Source organism: Ambystoma mexicanum, chromosome 2q (genome assembly GCF_040938575.1).
Source record: "Ambystoma mexicanum isolate Mex_15411 chromosome 2q, UKY_AmexF1_1, whole genome shotgun sequence".
Taxonomy (NCBI): domain Eukaryota; kingdom Metazoa; phylum Chordata; class Amphibia; order Caudata; family Ambystomatidae; genus Ambystoma; species Ambystoma mexicanum.
The window spans coordinates 919,033,991-919,053,969 of NC_090924.1; the positions used below are offsets into that span (position 1 = coordinate 919,033,991).

Genomic DNA, 19,979 nt, shown 5'->3' on the forward strand with positions numbered 1-19,979 from the left:
AACGGCTCAATATCATAGCTGCCACCACTGACGGACGCAGGGTGGCCGGCACCAAAGGAAGCACCTTTTTCAAGATTTTAAGATGTAAATGGCCAGTCTGACACACCACTGAAACTTGGGCCTCCATAGAGGGGGACGCAGACAGAACCATGCTGAGATTCTTCACCTTAGCCACCGGAATAGGAACGGGACCCAGAGAAGACGGCCAGAAAGAAGACGCAGAGTGAAAGATCGGGGGGGGGGGGGGCGAACACCAGCACCTCTGTCTGGTCTCCATTCAACTTCAGCCAATTGTGGTTCATCCAATCCCCCACTGCTGTCAGGCACTGAAAAAGGCACGACATCTCCGCCTGATCGAGATCTAAACGGATCAGGATCCGAGTGTCGTCGGCATAAGAATAGCACCGGACGCCGAAGGAGCGGATGAGACACGTGGCCAGATGTAAATATTAAAGAGAATAGGAGAAAAGGCAGAGCCCTGCGGAACACTGCCGCACAGGTGGTCGGGAACAGAAAAGTAAAGCGAAAGAGAAAGTAGTTGAGCGAACTTGAGGCCCAGCCTATTATCCCATCTCAGGGTTAAGCCACCCCTGTCCAAGGACAGACGAGAGAGGGGTAAGCATAGGGTGAAGGAAAGGATAAGGTGGTCCCCAAGGCCAGGATCATGGACTCGTAGGCCCACTTTTTGCCCTCAGGTCTCCCGAGATAAAGATATAATCAATCCTTGAAGTAGAATGTCCCATATACCAAGTATATTATAGAGAATCTTGATGCACCTCCCAGTCCACTTGTGAGAGTTACCAATCGGTGAGAAAAAAAAAAATTGTCCCAAGCCATGCCCCAAATTAGATTGATGTGAGAGGAATGGAGTTGAAACATTGCACTCAGCCCCCTGCGCGCAATTCGAGTTAAACTCACCCCCAAGAACTATGGAGTGGTGCTGGCCCCTTGCCAGCCAATCCCCAAAGAGGACTGATAAGGTGGACTGATAGAATCCATCAATACCTGGGCAGGATTCCAATACATGTTGAGCAGAAGAATGCTAGAATGCAAAAGCTGTGTAGTAAAGTTAACAGCCAACAACCCCTCCAAACAAAGTACGAATTCTAGAATTACATCTAAATTGAAATCAATAGCAATAACCAGGCCACCACTTGGTCGTCCCATGCCAGCTCGAGTGGCGGGACTAGAATAAGTGCAATAGCCTTCCAGTTCAAAGTGTCTAGTCAACAGTTTCCGAACATTAAGACCTCTGAAACAATGACTGCTGTAAAAATCAATTCAGGTTCATCCGTCCACAAACATACCAAGACTTAACATTCAGAGTAGAGAGGCTAGGGTTGTGCAAGACCATATCAGAGTTCTGCAAAGGTTTTTAAAGCCAACTCGACCCATGACCAATCCTGTCCAGCCTGCATGAAGTTCGCAATTTTGGCTACCGTTGAAGCGCCCGCAGGAGCTGGAATCTTGATGGACTGTGTGACCGCACCAGTCAACTTCGCCCCTTGTAGCTCAAAAGGCAGGAATAACTTCACCTCATCCAGGGAGTTAATAGCAACTAGATCATATTCCAAAGAATATAAGTTGACCCTCTACTCCCATAGCATATTAGCAACCATCACTGAATGGAAATAGAAAACCATGCAGTGGTTATTCACTAAGGGCAACATGATCAAGTCTATGTCATCAGATTTAAGGGCCATCAAGAGGCAAAGTTTTCTAGAAAATGTCCTGGCCTTTGGGCCCGTTACCCGGGTTGAACCATTAGTTTGGCTGAGAGAAGACCAAGCCACATCTCTGAGGAATATTGTTCAAAGTTGAAATAGTTCACCCATTTGGCACGACACTCGTCCCCATCAAATTCCGAGAGGTCAGGCATTGAACTCTTGAAATTTGCCTGCTCTGGTGCGTCAGTAAGCAAAGTATCCATAATTAAAGAGGACTAGAGTTGTGGCCCACCTTTACCATTCTTACTTGATTGGTTAGAGACCATCCATGAGAAATTCGTTTTATTTTTTTATTTACAGGTTGGAGGAGTGAGGTAATTTTCAATTGTTGATTTGTGGGGCACTCCTAGACCTCAGCCCAAAACCAGTCTGCACAGAACAGGCGGAGGATAGGTTGCCAAGACAGACTACTCCCTTCAGTCCCCTCCAAAAGGCAGGAAGCACAGATCTGTATCCATTTCTCACATAGGGATGGAGCTAGTAGGGATCAGCACCGCCTCCGTAGATTTAACATTAGGAGGAACCTGGGCTCTCACATTACCCACACGAGTAGCCCCCAAAACCTGCCCTTGTCCGTTACAACCAGTTTCACAAAGAACTGCTGTAAAGACTGGAGGGGGGGGGTGTCTGTACTCCTGCTCTCTATGGCAGGGTTGAAGCACCTGGCATCCCAGCCAAGATTCTCTATTTGGTAGCTATAGGCGAGCAATCAAGATTTAAGCTCTCAGGAGGTGATGCAGGCTCGTTCTTAAGCACAGTGTAGTCCCCAAGCACCCACAAAGGAAGGTTATATACACAATAACAATACCACACTTTGTGCTCAGGTCAATCTACAATGGCAAATCTATACTATCCTATCTGGTACCACAATTACTCTAATTCCATTAAAATAAATTAACTGTACTCAGTTCAAATGTCATACAAATCAGTTAATAAAGTGAACCAACAATAGACATAGGAGGAAAGCAGGTTTGTTAAAACAATAGGCAGAATACTGGCCCTGTTAGCTAGACAGTTCTGTGTGAGGGCCCCCCCTCTTCCCCCACCTGGGCAACCTGTAAATAAAGATATAAAACAAGCCCAGTCCATAGATTGTTTCTACGAGTCTTATTTCCTCCTAAAATAGTTCTAACACACTAATGTACCTGGAATAGCAGAGTTAGACGACGGGTCGTCAACAGATCCTTCTTGAGCGGCTCCCTTTAAAAGCAGGAGGCACGGGTCGTCGAGACCCCTCGAAGAATTGATGAACAAAGGAGTCGAGTCGTCAGCGTCTCTGCGGTCTTTGGGTGGCAGGACACCCACCAGAGGCGACTACTCAGCGAATCGGCAGCCTGGACTTTCTCCGGCGGGACAAAGCAGTCGCGGTGCTGGCGAGAGCGTCCGTGAATTCAAAGTGTCTTAATCAATGGAGTGTTGCGGCTCTGGTCGCCATCGGCTCGGCATCAAACGGTTCCCGCTTCTGGGCAACGCAACTTCGACAGCCTCCAGTGGTTATAGAAAACCTGCAAACCCTGGTTAACGACAGTGGACGGCTGTTCAGTGCTTCTCTTCGTTCTCCTCGGCAGTCCCATTTTCCAGTTGACAGTCTTTCGAAGGCTGGCTTCCAGGGCGCTTCGGTGAAGATTAGCGGTGCACAATGGTCCCTCGCAGCTCAGGGAGAGGTCTCCTAGACAGGTCCTCTCTCGGATCATTCTCGACATCACTGCGTCTTTCAGATTGCGGTTGCAGGTAACAGCAGTCAACCTTCTTTGGGCTCGGCTTCGAGATGAAGCATCCGTTTTGACTTCAGCTTCTGAGCGATTTCTAGCAGTGAGAGGCCCCAAGATATACTGTTCTGTCTCTTTGCTGCGTCACACGCGGGCAAACAATCACTCAGAAGGGCATTCAGCAGTCAGGCAGCCAATCGGGCTCACAGTGCATTCAGACCACTTTCCTCCCTCTCAAGACACTCACAACAAGGAAATTCAGCACTCCACACTGCATTACCCGTTTCAGGCAGGGTGGCCCCAGTCTTTGCATCAGATACCAGAAACTAGACACCCATAACAAGAAGTGCATATTGGTTACACACTCCATTCACCCAGGTCGCACTCACAGGGTGTACCCACAACACACGGTCACAGGGAAGGCTCCAGCCAGTCTTGCCAGGAATTCCCCACAATACCATATACGGAACTTCCACCCAACAGCTAGTCAGGGCTTCCCAGGACTTTGGGGAAAACAAGTAACAGGTAATAGAAAGCAAGAGGCCACAGGGGCCATCTTGTCTCCTATCAGGAGATCAACTGATTCCAATGGCAGGGCCTAGGTATCCCAAAATGGAGGATACTCAGAGCGCCTGTCAAATTCAGCATGTAGCTGCCACCAGCCCATACCCTGCTCTGTGGGCCACACACAGGTGTCCAAAAACATACACTAGGGGCACAGGGATGTACCCCCACCCAAGGGTGCAATAAGGGTATATCCCCATGGGTCTGTACACCAAACCAAAAAGAGCTGCACTGCCAGGAGTCCAACATGGACTCCTGTGCAGAAAATAACAGAACATACACAAACAAGGACAGGGATTCCTCCACTGCAGTTCCAGCATCACAACCGCCCGAACCACCTCTGAGTTGATATCAATAAGACGCCGGAATCATTTTAGAGATGAGTGGCGCCCATTCAACTTTGCTGCTGGCATATTTTTAGATGTTTTTTTTTTGTTCCAGTTGACATTTTTCCTCTTTGGGTTTTGATAATATTGGGGACTACTTGCCCCATAGACACATCCTTTCAGTGTTATTATCTCTTTCGGGTTGAGGCGAGTGTTTGGGGTTTGGCTAGGAACAGCCCTAACCGAGTTATCATGGAGTCCTTGCCCTAAATACAATTTAGGACCATCAAGAGAAAAATTCACGTCTGGTTCCACGGAACAGAATAAGCCGGTTGCTCAGGATGCAAATTTGTGACTTTTTTATTGAGATCCCATCGTTTTCCACAAAAGCAGGTTGAGCAGCAGCCCTTCTGCTCAACAGATCGAATACTTTGCCGAAATTCTCCTGCAACATGTTAAGTTTACGCTCATTCCCAGCAACTGTGTCTGATGTGATCATACATTCCGAGTAGCGACTCCAGAACCAAATGCAGTGCTGAGATATAGACAGGCCCTAAACTCTGTAGAATCTCCGAATGCCTCTTCAGGTGGATCTTTTTTGGCAGAAAAAAATGTTTGTCGTTAAAGTGGTGAGGGATGGATTCTTCCCACAGCCTCCGTGGTGGCAACGGAAAACCGGTGCAATTAGCCCCAACCCAAGAAGTAGCCGTGGTTGTCATATTTGTTACGTTCATAGCGCTGCATAGCCTAATGAAGGATTTGTCCAGGATTACAGAACTGGCCGAGGGTGGGGAACATGTTGCCATAGCGGCACCCAGTTGGCCCGAAGTAACGCCCATCTGGTCCACAGTTTCCGTGTCCGTAATAAACTGATCCTCTTGAGGATAGACCATTTTGAGCTTGTTCTTCTGAGCACAAGACATGTGCATAAGTAACTCCCCGTACAAGGTCAGCAGTAACCACAGGAATGTGCAACAATGTACCCTTATTTAATGCTTCAAACTGCGTTTTCACTTAATCAATTAAAAAAAAAAAAAGTTAAAGTTCAAAGGAGCAGGTAAGGTCACAGTTGGAAGGCAATGCCGGCAGAATAGTAGAATTAGAACCTACCAGAATATTGTTATGTGAACAACTCGCTGAAGAAGGGTACGCGGCCATGAGTTACTGTGCAGCACCGCCGGAATATTGTGAATGATGATTTGTTATTTCAGTGAGTCCTTGGCACACGAGAACACTCCAGCGCACTGTGCTCGTAAAGTGAGTTTTTATGCTGTAGCCGCCGCCTCCTCCAGGAACACCAAGGCCAGTGAAGAAAGACTCCTCTTTACACCAGACGAAGTGCAGGATACAAAGGGGCGACACAGGACACACAGAACACTCCTGCTCACGCCCTATTGTGACACCCTTGTCCTGCTCCCCCAAGAACCCTCAGGCACTCTGACGCAAAGAATACACAGGAGACCAAGAAATGGCCTGTAATGAAAACCGACCAGTGCCTGGAGGGCTGCATACAGCTCTGGTCCCCCAGCCCACAGGTCTAGCTCGTCATTATATACAAATGGAGTAATTAAACCCATTCTCCACCCATGAAACAGCACACAACAAAAAGGTCAATTTCAAATAAAGAAGGGGTGGGGGGCAGGAAGAGTACAGCCGAAGTTGTGAAATGATTTCTCCGTCAGATCTGCGAGGCAGCCACTGGCCTTGGAGATTCCATCCAGCAGTGTCGTCAGTTGTGTACTTCTCAGTGGGGGAGGGACTTGTGAGCCAGCCTGAGGCAACACACATTCCACAGCTCTGCGACCTTGCTTGGCATGGCACGAGTGTTAAGCCGTAGGCCAGTCTCATCGCATCAGATGGACCTCAGAGAAACCAAAGAAAATGCAGCATCTAGGTGGTAACAGGTGTGTAAACAGCTTTCTTAAGTACGCCAACAAGTTTTAAGAGAACAAGGAAGACTAGAAGTGTGGATTTGGGGTAGAGTTGGCAGGAAAGAGTTACCTTTGTGTGAACACGTTCCAAAGTCCAGTTTCTGGAGCTGCGATGGAGTGAGTGATGGGAGACAATTGGTGATCAAGAGGCCCTGGGATGAAGAAATGCTTGCCTGCAACGCCAGAGTCAGGAGATAAAACAGTTCTGTAGGGGGCAATTTGAACTCCAGAGGCAGTTGCTGAGCATGTTCAGTGACCATTGAGGGTTGCAGCAACAACACACTGGTGCCAATGGGACCACAAGATGCTTAGGAAGAACGATTATTGGAGATTTGATGAATACATTGTCATGGGTCAGAGCAGAGCGGTCAGCTGCAGTTGGCAGTAGTAGACTATGAATGATACCTGCATTGTCTTCTGGCGCAGGATTTGGCTTCGGAAGATGGGGCTTAGAGACCCCAGGAAAAACGAATCTTGCAGAAAGTTGGAAGAAGGCACCCTGGAGAGGTGCCAGCCACTCAGCGTGAACTAGCAAAGTGAGTTTGGCGGTGCTGTTAACAGGAACAAAGGCAGCACAGGCCCCTGGAACCAGGATGGGCGATCTGGCACGGAGTCCAAGTCCTGGAAGCAAAAGGGGCGCTCGCTTTTGGGTCTGGCGATGGAGGCCCAGCTTTGGGTTCCGGCAGTACTCAGGAGTGCACGTGTGACATTTGAACCTGCTTTGTGCTACTGCTGATCTAGGGCTCTAGATGTCAGATTACAGAAAAGGTACGCGTTTACTATAAGTTTGGCATGTACGATTTTTGAAAGTGGGGGAGGGGAGGGGTTGGATTAGCAGACGGCGCCTTCAGAAAAGCTGCATCATCCTATGCCAATAGAATGACTTAAAAATCCAGCGTTTCACACCCACCCCAAAGGCAATCCATCGTAGAAAGACTATGAAGGGGTTGAGGGGAGTTAAGATGGTAAAAAGGAGGAAGAAACTGAAGCAAAAGTCCAAGTGGTACAGTTATGCGTATTTGTGCTCACACAAGTTGTTAATGATGTATGAGAATTGTTTGGCTAAAAGCCTATCCCATTATACAAGGGTATGTTGTAAACATAGCTCCATGGGTTTTATACTTGAGGAAGGGCGTCATTATGAACATAAAGGACTTACAAAGCAGTCACTAAGAGAGCATATTTAGTCATTGGGCAAGTTGCCTATTCCGTAAGAGTATTGCAGGATTGATGTGCATTGGTAAGTTATAAGAGTAGAAACATACAAGGAACTGAAGGAGGTTACAGTATTTTTAACAATGAGAATTTGGGGCAGGTATTTATAAGTAGTCCTGAAAGCACAATAGTGGACAGTTGGGTGGATAGTGGACTCCTTCCATTGCTAGTTCGAGAATCGTTTAAGAGTTCCAAATGCCGAAGGGGTGGAGTGGGCGAAGTAAGGCAAAGGAGCGAAAGCAGGAGGCACAAGGCAGTAGGAGACTTGTTGGTTGTGATGGGACGAGGTTCATTAGGGCGATGTAGAAAGGAGGACACACTGGGAGGGTTAAGGACAGCTTTATTGTAGCCAACCTGAGTCCAGCAGGACTCCGCCATCACCACTTCAACCGCTCATTAGTGGAACTCAGAACCCCCCACGTAAGTAAACAGTGTGCAGCAGGGTTGGAAGCCTACCACGGTAGGATTTCACCCAACTAACACATACCAACACTCTTCCCCCCCCCCCATAACCTTACAGAAACACCAGAACATTCACAACCATTCATCACTACGCACCCCCCTTCGATCAAAACACTAGGGAAAGAAAGGAAAGAACAAATGAATATAAAGCACAACTGGAACAACTTACTGTACAATAGCACCCAAAACGTAATCATTAAATTTTGAAGGTAAGCTCCTCTCCCGCATGGGGCAACTATTGATCCTGACGGGGGCAGTACGACTTGGCAGAAGACTTGGTACTCACACCTGCACCTCCACAAACAAAGGCACCCTCAGCAGAAACAGAACCAGCACCAACATCACAACACCCTGACGGGACGCCAGCATCCGCAAAAGGGACATCAAGACTTGGAGTCACAGTTGCCTCGGAATTAGAATCACCAAAAGAAGGATCGGGAGCAACTCCAGTGCAACCCGCACCTTCACCATCTTCATTGGACTTACTCTCCGCTTGGGACCTTTCTACAACTACCACCCACCTCATGCTCCACCTGGACCCATCATCAAGCTTAACATATCCTCGCCCTGTCTTCATCACCAGCTGATGATGCATATACTTGCTACAACCCTTGGGCACCAGCCTCGGGGTCCGATCTGGATGCGGTCCTCTACCTTCACTGACAGGGGCTTCCTACATGCCAACTGTTTCTGCATGAATGACTCTTGCTTACAATGCACCCGATTCAAAATCTCTTGCAGGTCAACCTGCGAATGGGTACCACCTCCCAACGCCAGCACCCTCGGATTTGTACCAGGTTTCCTTCCCCTCATCAGCTCAAATGGGGAATGACCCACAAGTGCCGAAGGAGTGTATCTGAAACCACATTCTTCCATGTGAGACCATTGGCCAGGGCTACCTGTATGGCCCCCTTTACGACCTGATTCATTCGCTGCACAAGACCATTTGCTTCCAGATTGTACAGCAAAACCTTGTGGTGGCGGATGTCCAGGTTCCTCAAAAACTCCTGCATATAATCGGACATGAATTGTACCCAGTTATCAGTAATACCTGCTGGTACCCCTTCTCTGTCAAAAACCTTACTTAGAAATTCCACAACTTTCTCAGCAGTCACAGTAGACAATGCAGTGGCCTCCACCCACCTGAAGTGTAGTCAACCATCACCACTATAAACCTGAGACCACCACCCAAGGTATCCATAGGACCCATTATGTCAACTGCCACTTTTGACCACACCTCCTTCGAGACTTCAGGATAGATAGGCTGGGGAGACGAAGCCTTACACTTGTCGCTCGCGGAACACGCCGCACACTCCTTTACCACATCTTCTACGTCACCATCCATCCTAGGCCACCAATACAACTCTCTCAACCTCCTCTTTGTCATTGACCTCCCCAAGTGACCCTCGTGGGCCAACACCACCAGCTTGCCCTTGAGGGACTCCGGTGGAACCAACCTCTGGCCCCTTGCAACTCCCCAGGGGCCCTCTGACAGTTCATGCCACACATGACCGTAGAGCTTGGCCAAACTTCCACTTTTGAGAGCAGACCGGACCTCAATCAACGTGTGATCACGGGAACACTCCTCGCTCCACACCTGCTCACCAACCGCAGGAACAATACTTGCTACCAAGGTACACTCATCCCCATCCACCGTGTGCACCTCATCAATGCTTCCAGCAAGGGGAAAGAGCGACAAGCAATTTGCTACGGCATTCTTTACCCCAGGAACATATTCAATCTTTAAGTTGAACTCGCTAATGTCTGCCATCCACCTCATAATTCTTGATGAGGCATGCGATAACCCCTTTGTGGTCAAAACATGCACCAAAGGCTTATGATGCGTACGAAGGGTGTATTCCACTCCCCATAAAAAGGTTCTAAAGTGTTTTGAAGCCCATACAACAGCCAGAGCCTCCCTTTCTAGGACTGAGTATATTTGTTCCGCATCTCTCAGTACTCTGGAGGCAAAAGCAATAGGGCGATACTCGCCACCACCCCTCCGCTTTAATACAGCACCAATTCCATATTCACTGACATCGACCGTCCGAACTGTTTTCCTGCAGGGGGAAAATGAACCTAGAGAAGGAGCTTGATCAACTTCCCTATTTAAACCCTCAAATTCCATTTGACACTGGCCGGACCACTCGAAGTGAACGCCCTTCTTCAGCAAAGCTCTCATGCTGACAGTCTTGTCAGCATAGGAAGACACAAAGCGACTATAATATTCGGCAAGGCCCATGAACGACCCGAATTGCTCTTTGTTCACGGGAGTTGGGGCTTCCTTCAACACCTTTACTAAGTCCTCCTTGGGATGAATTCCCTTTACATCCAAAGTATGCCCAAGATAAGTAACAATGGTACCCCCACCGTACACTTGTTTAATTTGACAGGGAGACCGCTACTTCTTAGCACCTCTATCACCTGCAACACTCTCCCATCATGTTCGGCACGACACTTGCCCCAGACCAAAACGTCATCCTGAAAGCACTCAACTCCCTGGATGTTCACAGTTTCGGCATGATTCTTTGAAATACTGCAGACGCGGATGTCGGCCCGAAAGGCATTCTACAGAACCGAAAAGCACCAAACGGGGTCACGAATGACGTTAATGGGCGAGAATCAACATGAAGATCTATCTGGTGGTAAGCGGACGAAAGATCAAACGTAGAGAAGCAAGAAGCTCCTCCCACCAAAGTGAGCACCTTGTTCATATTAGGTAGGGGATGCCCGTCTAACTAGATGCAAGAATTCAAGTCCCCAAGATCCTTGCACATCCTCATGTTCCCATCTGCTTTCCCCGCCAACACCACCGGCGCCAACCATTCGGAACTTTCCACCTCTTCTAGAAGACCGGCTTCCTGGAGCTTGACCAGCTCACACTTAAGCCCCTCCCGGGCCAATATGGGAATCCTCCTGACTTTATGAACACTAGGTATGGCCCCTCTTTTCAGCATTATCTTTTGTGAGAAGCCCTTCAATTTACCCAACGTTGAAGCAAAAACAGTAGGAAACTTCCTTTCGAGGTCTGCCGCAGTCAACCACCTGACCATCATGGTGCCCTCTTAGTCCTAACTCACACTCAACACCGGGACCGCCTTACCAGGACGTATCTCGATCTCCAATGCCGCTTGTTCGTCCCACCCGGCCACGGGATCCCCTTTGTGGGCCACATATAGCTTGCCACAGGTCTTGCGCCCCTCAAATTCTATGGTGGCCCATTCAAACCCCAGAACTTTTATGGGAACTCGGCCATAAGCGCATGGATTAATGTCAGGAGGAGACAATTCGTTTACTTGCTTCTGAAACTTTGTGATGTAAAGTTCAGGGAAATCTTAGTGTAGAGGAACCAGTGTCGACCATCATTTCTATGGGTGCTTCATTGACCATCAGGGTGGCCCACCCACCCTCCCTCCCCTGGTTGTTACCCAAACTCAACAATAATCCTTCTCGCACACCTTCACTCATGGGGTCAGTTGTTACGCTCACCTGGCTCCCACAGAGGCGTCGATCGGAACTGGATAGCTGCGGTCTCCACCAATGTGACACGTAGGGCCGAGACGACGGACTGGACTGGCCCACCTAGCTTTGTTTGCTTGGCCCGTAGGAATATTCTTCTGCAAACGGAGAAAGGGAATTAACCACCCGTGGAGTTGAGCGGAAATCCCCCCACCCCCGCTGTTCTCCCCACAGATCACCTTTGATGTCCCCTCTTATAGTCTCACCTGATGGTTTGAAAAGATGAGCTCTCCATCCTGCATTGAGCGCAGGGGCGCGTTGATAACCAGTTGCTTCACTGGCTCAAAGGAATTGGTGAGGTCCAGAACAATATTGACTCAGATTCCCGGCAAGACGCCGTAAGTATAAAGTTCGTAAGAGTTCAAATGCCTGACTTTCACTCTTGTCCGATTCCTTGCAGGTTGCAGCTTGACCCTAATGAAGAGTTCCTCATGGCAACCGGTAGTATTCTGGTAAGGATTTGTATTTTCAACACAGTTCGATAAAATAATGTCAATATGTAACCTGTTGCTTTCTCCCTTATTCAGGCGCTGAGAGAAAGTATGAAGTCTTGGGGAATAATACCTCCGGCGGTAAAATCAGGTAAGTCTATTGTGGTGAGGATGGTTCCCCTTGTTAGTCCCTTTGTTTCACCTTGCTGTCCATTTGTTTCCCCTTAGGGGCTGGGGTTCGGCGAAGATGCAGTGGAAGCTGTGCCGACCCGTGAAGAGGAATAGTACCCCCGGTGGTAAAATCAGGTAAGTCTATGGGGGGTAACTAATATCCTCTGTGTATTCCCTTGGCTCACCTTGCTGTTCTTGTCTTCTCCTTAGGTGCCGGAGTGCGGCGGAACATGCAGGAGGATGCGGTGGAATGTGAAGATGCTGCGAAGGCCGGTGAGTTCAGCGCAGCGCTGCAGCAGGCGAGGCGACGCGCATAAAATAACTTCTTTCTTCCAGCTCGAAAGCGCGGTGGATCGGGAATTCAGGTAAGGATTAAAGGTATTGCTCTTGTTCTAACCTTTTCTCCTTCTTTCTTCCTTTTTCTAGGAGCTCCAAACTTGAGGCGGGCATGGCAGAAGGCTGGATGCAGACTTGCAGGCACGGTGAGCGTTACGCTGCTGGATGCAGAATAACGCGAAGTGTGCTGCTCTTCGGGCGTGGTTTAAATAGCCTCCAAATTAGTCCCAGGTAAGTATTCCTCCCCAGCCCTGCCCGAGTAAAAAAATAGTCCCTAAGTAAAGCAGTCCCTTCCAAGCCTCTTTTGGCTTGGATCTCTTGCAGCATGGTCTGCATCAGGTAAGTTTTAATCTATAGCCCCTAGCAGGGGTTGTTGGGCTTGCTTAGGATAACTTGATGCCTGCTTCCGGGGTTGCTGGACGTGGTCTGGGCCCCCGGGGGTAGGCATCATGACAGCAGTGCAGCCCACATAACCTACCACTGTCACATTTTCACCATCTTGGTCAACATCCACCATCCTAACAATTTCTCTGTTTTGTACAGCACTCCTACACATGCGGGCATAGTGCTCCCTCCCATTGCACTTCCTACAGTCAACAGTGGAAGCTGGACACTCCTTTGAAACAGTCGGATGCCCTCGCCATCCACACTTCTTGCACACATCCCTTGGCACAGACGTCTCCTTTGTATCCTTGGATCTGCCTCTGTAATCATCGCTCCTCCGGGGCATCACTGCATGTACGTTATCTCCCTTGTCTGTCATTTCCCTGACGCTCTTTTTGGATTCTTCAATAGCCCTGGCTATTTCTATGACCTTTTTCCAGAGGCGGGTGGGTCCCTTTTGATCCACAGTCTCTCCCTGACTCTGGAGTCGCTGGTACGCATCATGATCTGATCACGAAAATACTCCTCGATCAAACCTGTGAACTTGATGTGGCTATCAAGGTTCGTAGAGCTGTTATGTATGAGTCAATACTTTCGTCGGTTCCTTGTGCTCTGGAGAAAAAGTGGCACCTTTCCAATACGACATTGGCTCTTTTTCCAAAGCGCGCCTCCAACTTCCCTAAGGCTGTCTCATATGCGAGTACCACACCTTCGCTCGCATCTCCCCCTTCTCTTCCATCAGCATGGGGGGGCGCACACATTGGGACCAGGCAGATGCATGAAGATCCTGAGCCCTTCAGTACCAAGGGAATTTAACAAAGCGGCTTTATTTGTCATCTGTGAGTCTGGCCCCACACGCAGCCCTGAGATACACTTTAAAAGTGTCAACCCATAGATGCCAAGCTATGGGGTGTTCGCCTGGATTGGGGTGGGAGTGCATTGCTGTGTTGCATGGTTCACTTGGGTAACTGTAATACGTGGGGTAAATCCGACTGCTGGACGGACTGGTCGGGCTTGTTGACTGGTAAGAAGCTTAAACCAAGTCCTCACAATCTCAGCCTGCTCACCTCACAGGAGCAAGAAATTCTTTAACTTGTGAAGAATAGTGATAAGCCTTGATTACCACAACCCTTACTACAATTGTCTTTAATGGTTGTGCTATCTCAGAGGTTCGGCAGACTTCTCCCTCCTAAGCGACACGTGACCCTGGCAAGGGTTAACTCCCCTTCAAGTCTCTTGAGAGGTTCTGTCAGACAAGAAAGGGCGGGCGCCCTTCCCTTCGTTCCTTCCTGCTTGTGATGCAGTACGGGACCTCAGCACAAGGAGGAGGAACTCCAAGTTCCAAGCTCCTCCCCCTTTTCCTCTCTGCCGCCTGCAGAGATTCACTCCCCTCAAGTCCTCTTTGGTGGGGAAAATGGTGTGTTGCCAACGCTGGCAGCTATTAACCAGGAGTCCCTCCCCCGCATGCAGCCCCTCACCTGATGCGCACACGGGCGAGGCGTTGGAAATACCTCCTTCCTGGTCAGCAGAAGTGGCACTGCGCTCAACCCGGACCGGGGAGCACAGGCCTCTGCGTCGTGGAGTGACGGTTTGCACGCCGCCCACAGGATGCTCTCGACGGCAGCGGCCGCATGCAGTGGGATTCCACCCTGCGTTGGTGAGGCGGTTCGCTTGCAGCCTGTTGAGCCTTCGGCGCAGTTCGCTCGCCGCTCACTGAGCCTTTGGGGAGGCAGCGACGGCAACGCTGGCAGTGGAAATCTTTTATTCCCTCCTCCCGCAGCTCAACAGCTGATGCGGTATGGTTCGCTCAGCGTCGGTGGAAAGAGGGGAGGTTGCTGTGCATCCCTGCTGGGCCTTCTGGTCATTAGAAGAGGCGCGTGGGTTGGTCAGGTTGGCTACCCTCGTCGCCAGTGTAGAAAGGCGGGCACACTGGGAGGGTTAAGGACAGCTTTATTGTAGCCAACCTGAGCCCAGCAGGACTCGCCATCACCTCTTCACCCGCTCATTAGTGGAACTCAGATCCCCCCACGCAAGTAAACAGTGTGCAGCAGGGATGGAATCCTACCACTGTAGGATTCCACCCAACTAAATAACACGTCACAACAGGCGATTACAGTGAGATGCATTCAGAGCGGTAGGGTTGGCTATGTAGAAAAGTAGCAGGAATTTTAAGTTATTTTGCGTGGAGAGCAATTCAGGGTGGGGACAGTAGGCAAAATGGTTGGCAGATCTGCGTCGACTGAAAAGGTGTATACACTCAAGATATGGAGCACTTTGTTTAGAGCAAAAGAGTAGAGGTAATCCAAAAAGTAGGTTGAGCGGTAGTCCAGTTTTCTAAGCTCTAAAGACCAGGGTTTTATAGTCCAGTGGCTCATGAAGCGTTTGTGTATTTCTCAAATGTTTAGGAGGTGCAGTCAGGCTTTTGTGGCAGTTGCTGTAGAACTAAAGTTGCGAGATAGGGGTGAGGTGGTGTGAGCAGGCTTGGTTGTTTGGGAGGCATTGAGAAAGAGGACTTTAGCATGATGCAGTGTACGGCCATCTTGTTTCTGGCAGATGATGGATAGGCAGTTTGTTAGGGGTTCAGAGATTGCATGGGTGAAGGAGAAGACTATCAGAGTTTCGTCAAAAGAAGGAAATAGTTTGTTGAGTGAGGTGGTGAAGAGACATGTACCCAGGAAAGATCCTTGGCTAACACCCAGGGGAATGGGCATCGGGGGAGGAGGTGCTGCAGTACTATACCATAGAGGAGGACCGGTCCAACAGGTAGGAGAGCACCCAGTCAAGTACAGTGTCATTGAAGCCAAGGAGGCAAAGAGGAAGGGATGATCTGGATCCAAAGCAGCAAAAGGTCTGTAAGAATGAAAAATGGTGAAACAGATGGGCAGCAGCAAGAACTGGCTGTGTGTATAAGCAGTCTTGGTGCAGCGTTTAGATGGGGAGGTGAGGGAGGACACAGCGGTGAGGGGGACACAAAGCAAGCAAGTGTACCTTAAAAGAGTGTTGTCTATGGGGTTGATTTGAAGAAAACTCTCGAGGATTTTAGAGTGGTATTTATTGATGAGACAGGTCTGCAGAACGAGGGATTATTGGGGACAGCACTGGTTTCTTTAAGAGACATATGACCAGCTGTTTTGTAACAGGCTAAGAGTATACTAGATGCGAGGGGTAGCTTGAATAAGGCTGAGCAGTGACGGGTGCAATTTGTGATGCAAAGGGATCAACTGAGAACAGAATGAGTTGGCAGTGTAAAGATGGGTATAAGTGAGACAGAGGACAGGGTGTGAAGACACAGGGGAGTGGGTGCGAAAAATATATACGGGTGGACAAGGTGTCACATTTTGGCGATGGAGGCAGTCGGCAGGGAGGAGCAGGAAATGTAATGGTTCTGAAGAGAGGAGGTGGAGCATGGAGTGCAGCGTCATGGATACTAGGTAAGGGTGCAAGAAGCGGGAGGAAACAAGATTAGTCTAATAGGAGGGTTTGGCTTTGTTGGGAGATGTGGTCAAACTCAGCAGAGCCTTTGGAGGCAATAAAGATGAGTCTGGGAAATCGGGCCTTGCTCCAAGAGTGATGCGTGGTGTACTCAGAGGCTGACTGGTGGAGGAAGCAAGCAGGACAATAGTGCAAAGATAAATTCAGAAAGGGCAAATTCAATGGAGCAAGATGCTGACTTGGTCAAGGTCGCCGACACGGAGTCATGCTTGACTACATTTGGTGATTGATGAAGGAGGGTGATGGGAGAGAAGCCAAAATAATAGGAAGGTGTGCAAGAATGATCAGGGGAGGGGTTGTGTGAGCAGAGGAGATCAGGGTAGAAGACACGAGTAAGAGATTGAGAGTTTCCTTGGGTGCGGGAAATTGAGTCGAGAAGCCCGACCCAAGCCCAAAGGATGAACTGCAGCTCGAACCCAGTGGCGAGCTTGTCTGCCTAAACCACGGACCATCCCAGAGCCCACATTATGATGACAAAGAAAACCAAGTTGCACAGGAAAAAGGTCTCGCTGGGCCATTTCTTCAGTGCAGCATTTGGATTGTTTTGGTATCCTATAAATGCACGCTGTCCTTTTCTCAACAGAATCTGACTTGGCTTTTAATTTGGGTGTATGGACACTTAGTTTTCATCACCGATGTGGTGAAGGAGTTGCAACAACCCAGTCACCCACACACCCCGCCCTTTTTTCAATTAGCCATAAATAGAACAATTTATCACAGGGTTAACTCATCCCGATCCTGAAGGTGGGTTGTTTGTGATTGTCTGCCAAAACGTATGGTTTATACCACTTTATATGGTGTAGTAATTTTTTCTCACAATAGAGGACTGTTCCCATATGTACATCCTGGTTGATAAGGCACATATAAAATAGTGATTGATAGGTTGCCTCTGTCAGTCATAGCAGGGCTTCCAGAGGGACCACCAAGCTATACATTTTGTATGTTTTAGAGTATCTGCACTGTTAGTTTCTAGCACTTGTCTTGGTTCTCACCTTCAGTGTTTTTTGTGTTTCTAACTCCCGTTTTTTGTTCCATTCGTGTAAACTGTGTATATGAAATACATATGATTAATACTTAGGCTCTATTGAATGTATATATGATGTATACTTATGTTTCATTAATAAATGAGGTTGTAATTTGGATGCAACTAAGTTTTGCGAAAAATACTTTCATATTGGTTCATTGTTGTGGGTTGCAGCAGTGTTACACACTACATTCAAAGTGAACATTGTTATTAAATATCACAATATTATTATTTCCTGGTTTTTCATCCAACTGATGCCATTCGATGAATGCTATCTGACGGCCCAGGCAGTGCAATCAGATGGCCCACCTCTGCTCTACAGTCTTCACCACACCTCATGGTAAAACAGTTATCGGTTTTCATATACACCATTTAAACAATTCTTTTGTAATATGGAACAGCACTACACATTTTAAAATCAGTGTTGAAAGAAGCAGGGTAAATAGCAATTAGCAGGTGTTGGTCACAGCAGGTCCTCTAGACTATGGGCCTCATTCCGAGTACGGCGATAACCAATGGCGCTATTAACGCCTTGGTTGACGCCGTACCCGGACCGGCAGCGCCTTGGTGGATGGCGGAATTACCGCCCCATTCCAAGGTTGGCGGGGCGGTAATTCCCCATTCACCAAGGCTCTTCCCCATTCCCAAATGAGCCCCCATAGGGCTCAATGGGAATGGGGAAGATGCAAATAACGATGACCGTTCATTACGGTCACCGTTATTGGCTTGGAGGCCCCTTTGCGCCCTCGACTTTAACACCTGCTCAAAGCAGGCGTTAAGGGCGAGGGCGCAAAGGGAACTCTGAGTATGGCGGTAATGGATCAACGCCACCGGTCTCGTTACCGGTGGCCGCTATCCCTTACCGCCATACTCGGAATGAGGCCCTATGTCTTTGTATCGTAAGAGTAACTCGGAGATAGCCATCTAGTTGTGCCTTAGATGTTAACAAATAGGCTATTTTTGGTTTTTAGGCTCATCCCACATTGCATTGTGCAGGGTTCGAAATTGAGGGGAGCTGGGATTTATTATATTTAGTTCCTGCTTGTAGCCAGCAGAGCCTGGTTAGCTTGACAAACTGCTACCAGGAGCTCCTTTTGGCTCCACGGGCCAACTGATGCCAAACAAACACATCTATGTCGATTTAACTGTGCATTTGGGACAATCTATAAATAAGCATTACAACACCTCTATGTGACATTTAAAGCATAAGGGGTCATAGAAAATAAGCAAAACATAACGTTTGAATCGTAAGAAGTTAGATTTGCAGAATACTATGCACTACTACCTCCCGATTCTCCAGCAGTAGCTGCTGGTTACTGGTTAATGCCAGATACCCAGGAGCTGTTTTTAGCTCCCTCATCGAATCTTAATTTCGATCCCTGTTGCGGTATGTGTATTCTTGCACTGATGATGCAAATATATTACAGGAACTGTACAATAATGCAAAATGACAGTTTAAAAGAATCCAGGGCCTCACAATACAACGTGTAAGCTTATCTGTGAGCGGTTTATTACCAAGTGCTTCTCCCTCGTGATATTTTGAGGAAAGTGAACAAGTGGTTTGTCTGCATTACTGACTTTTGGATTTTAACACTCCGGCCGTTCGGATCTACAACTTCAGATGCAGATAACGTTGTGCAGCAAACACAGGCAGATGGAGGTGCCCCAATACAGAGTTCTCAGGTTCCTGTTTCTATGAGAAAATAAAGACTCCTGGCCCCGTTTTGCTTTGAATTCAGTAGTGTTCATTAATTTTAAATTAGGAAGAAAAAACTGCAAGTGCCAGAGTCCAAAGGCAAAAACCCACGACTGGGTGGCCTTATCGCAAGTTGGCACGGGAAATGGTGATCCCTTTTAATACTGGCGCATACACAAAAGAGTAGGCAAGCTGTTTGTGGACACACCTAACAGACGTTATGATTGGGAACACTATTTGTTTTAAGCTGTCCAAGAACGTGTACATTTGAATCTGTTGGGCCTTGTTACTACTTGTTTACAGAGGTTTGCAATTTAGGAGTTCCTATATCAGTAATGCGTATATTGTTAAGGCAGTCTTCTAGGGGGTGCCACAGCTGGTCTGAATGAACTCAGTGTATGTGGGGTCCCTTATTTCAAGGTTATGTACGAGGAAGCAATTGACCCCACCCCCATAGAACTAGGCAATAGTTTCTGAAATGCATACCCCCAACGGGACCTACATGTTGGTCTTGAGCCACGCTGTTACCCCAAAACAAGATTCTCCAACACCATTGAGAGGAATCTCAATCTGGAGTTAAACTGCTGGAAACGTGGTTTTTCATACAACCCTTAACACGTTGGATGTAGAAATAGCACAGCACGGTTTCAATGCAACACAAACACACTTACCACACAATCTGTGAGCGTTCCCCATTTCTCATAGTAATTCCTTAAGCTTTCTTCTGTTGTTTCAAAGCTTAAGCCGCCAATAAACAGTTTACGAAACTGCTCCTTTTCTCTCTAAAATGATTTTTAAAAAAATGATTTAGTGTACGAATGGGCTATGCTGATGTTAACGAAGTCTTTAACACTTTCGACTACCCAAACCACTGACAACTGTTTCAAAGTCTTTAAACCTCCCGGCTTCATTAAACGTGCAACGGAGGGGGGGGGGGGGGGGGGGGGGTCAGGAGTAAGCTTTCGTTACAGAAAATGCATTTGGAATGACAT

General features: G+C 48.2%; 1 protein-coding gene across 3 annotated transcripts in view; it reads right to left on the minus strand.

The window, feature by feature from the left end:
- HNRNPA2B1 (heterogeneous nuclear ribonucleoprotein A2/B1) overlaps positions 1 to 19,979 on the minus strand; it is a 594,776-nt gene that overhangs the window by 574,110 nt on the left and 687 nt on the right. For all 3 annotated transcript variants that reach the window (XM_069648208.1, XM_069648207.1, XM_069648209.1), the window contains exon 2: positions 19,659 to 19,769. In XM_069648208.1, coding sequence (XP_069504309.1) covers positions 19,659 to 19,769 — 111 coding nt within the window. The remainder of the gene's footprint in view (positions 1 to 19,658; positions 19,770 to 19,979) is intronic.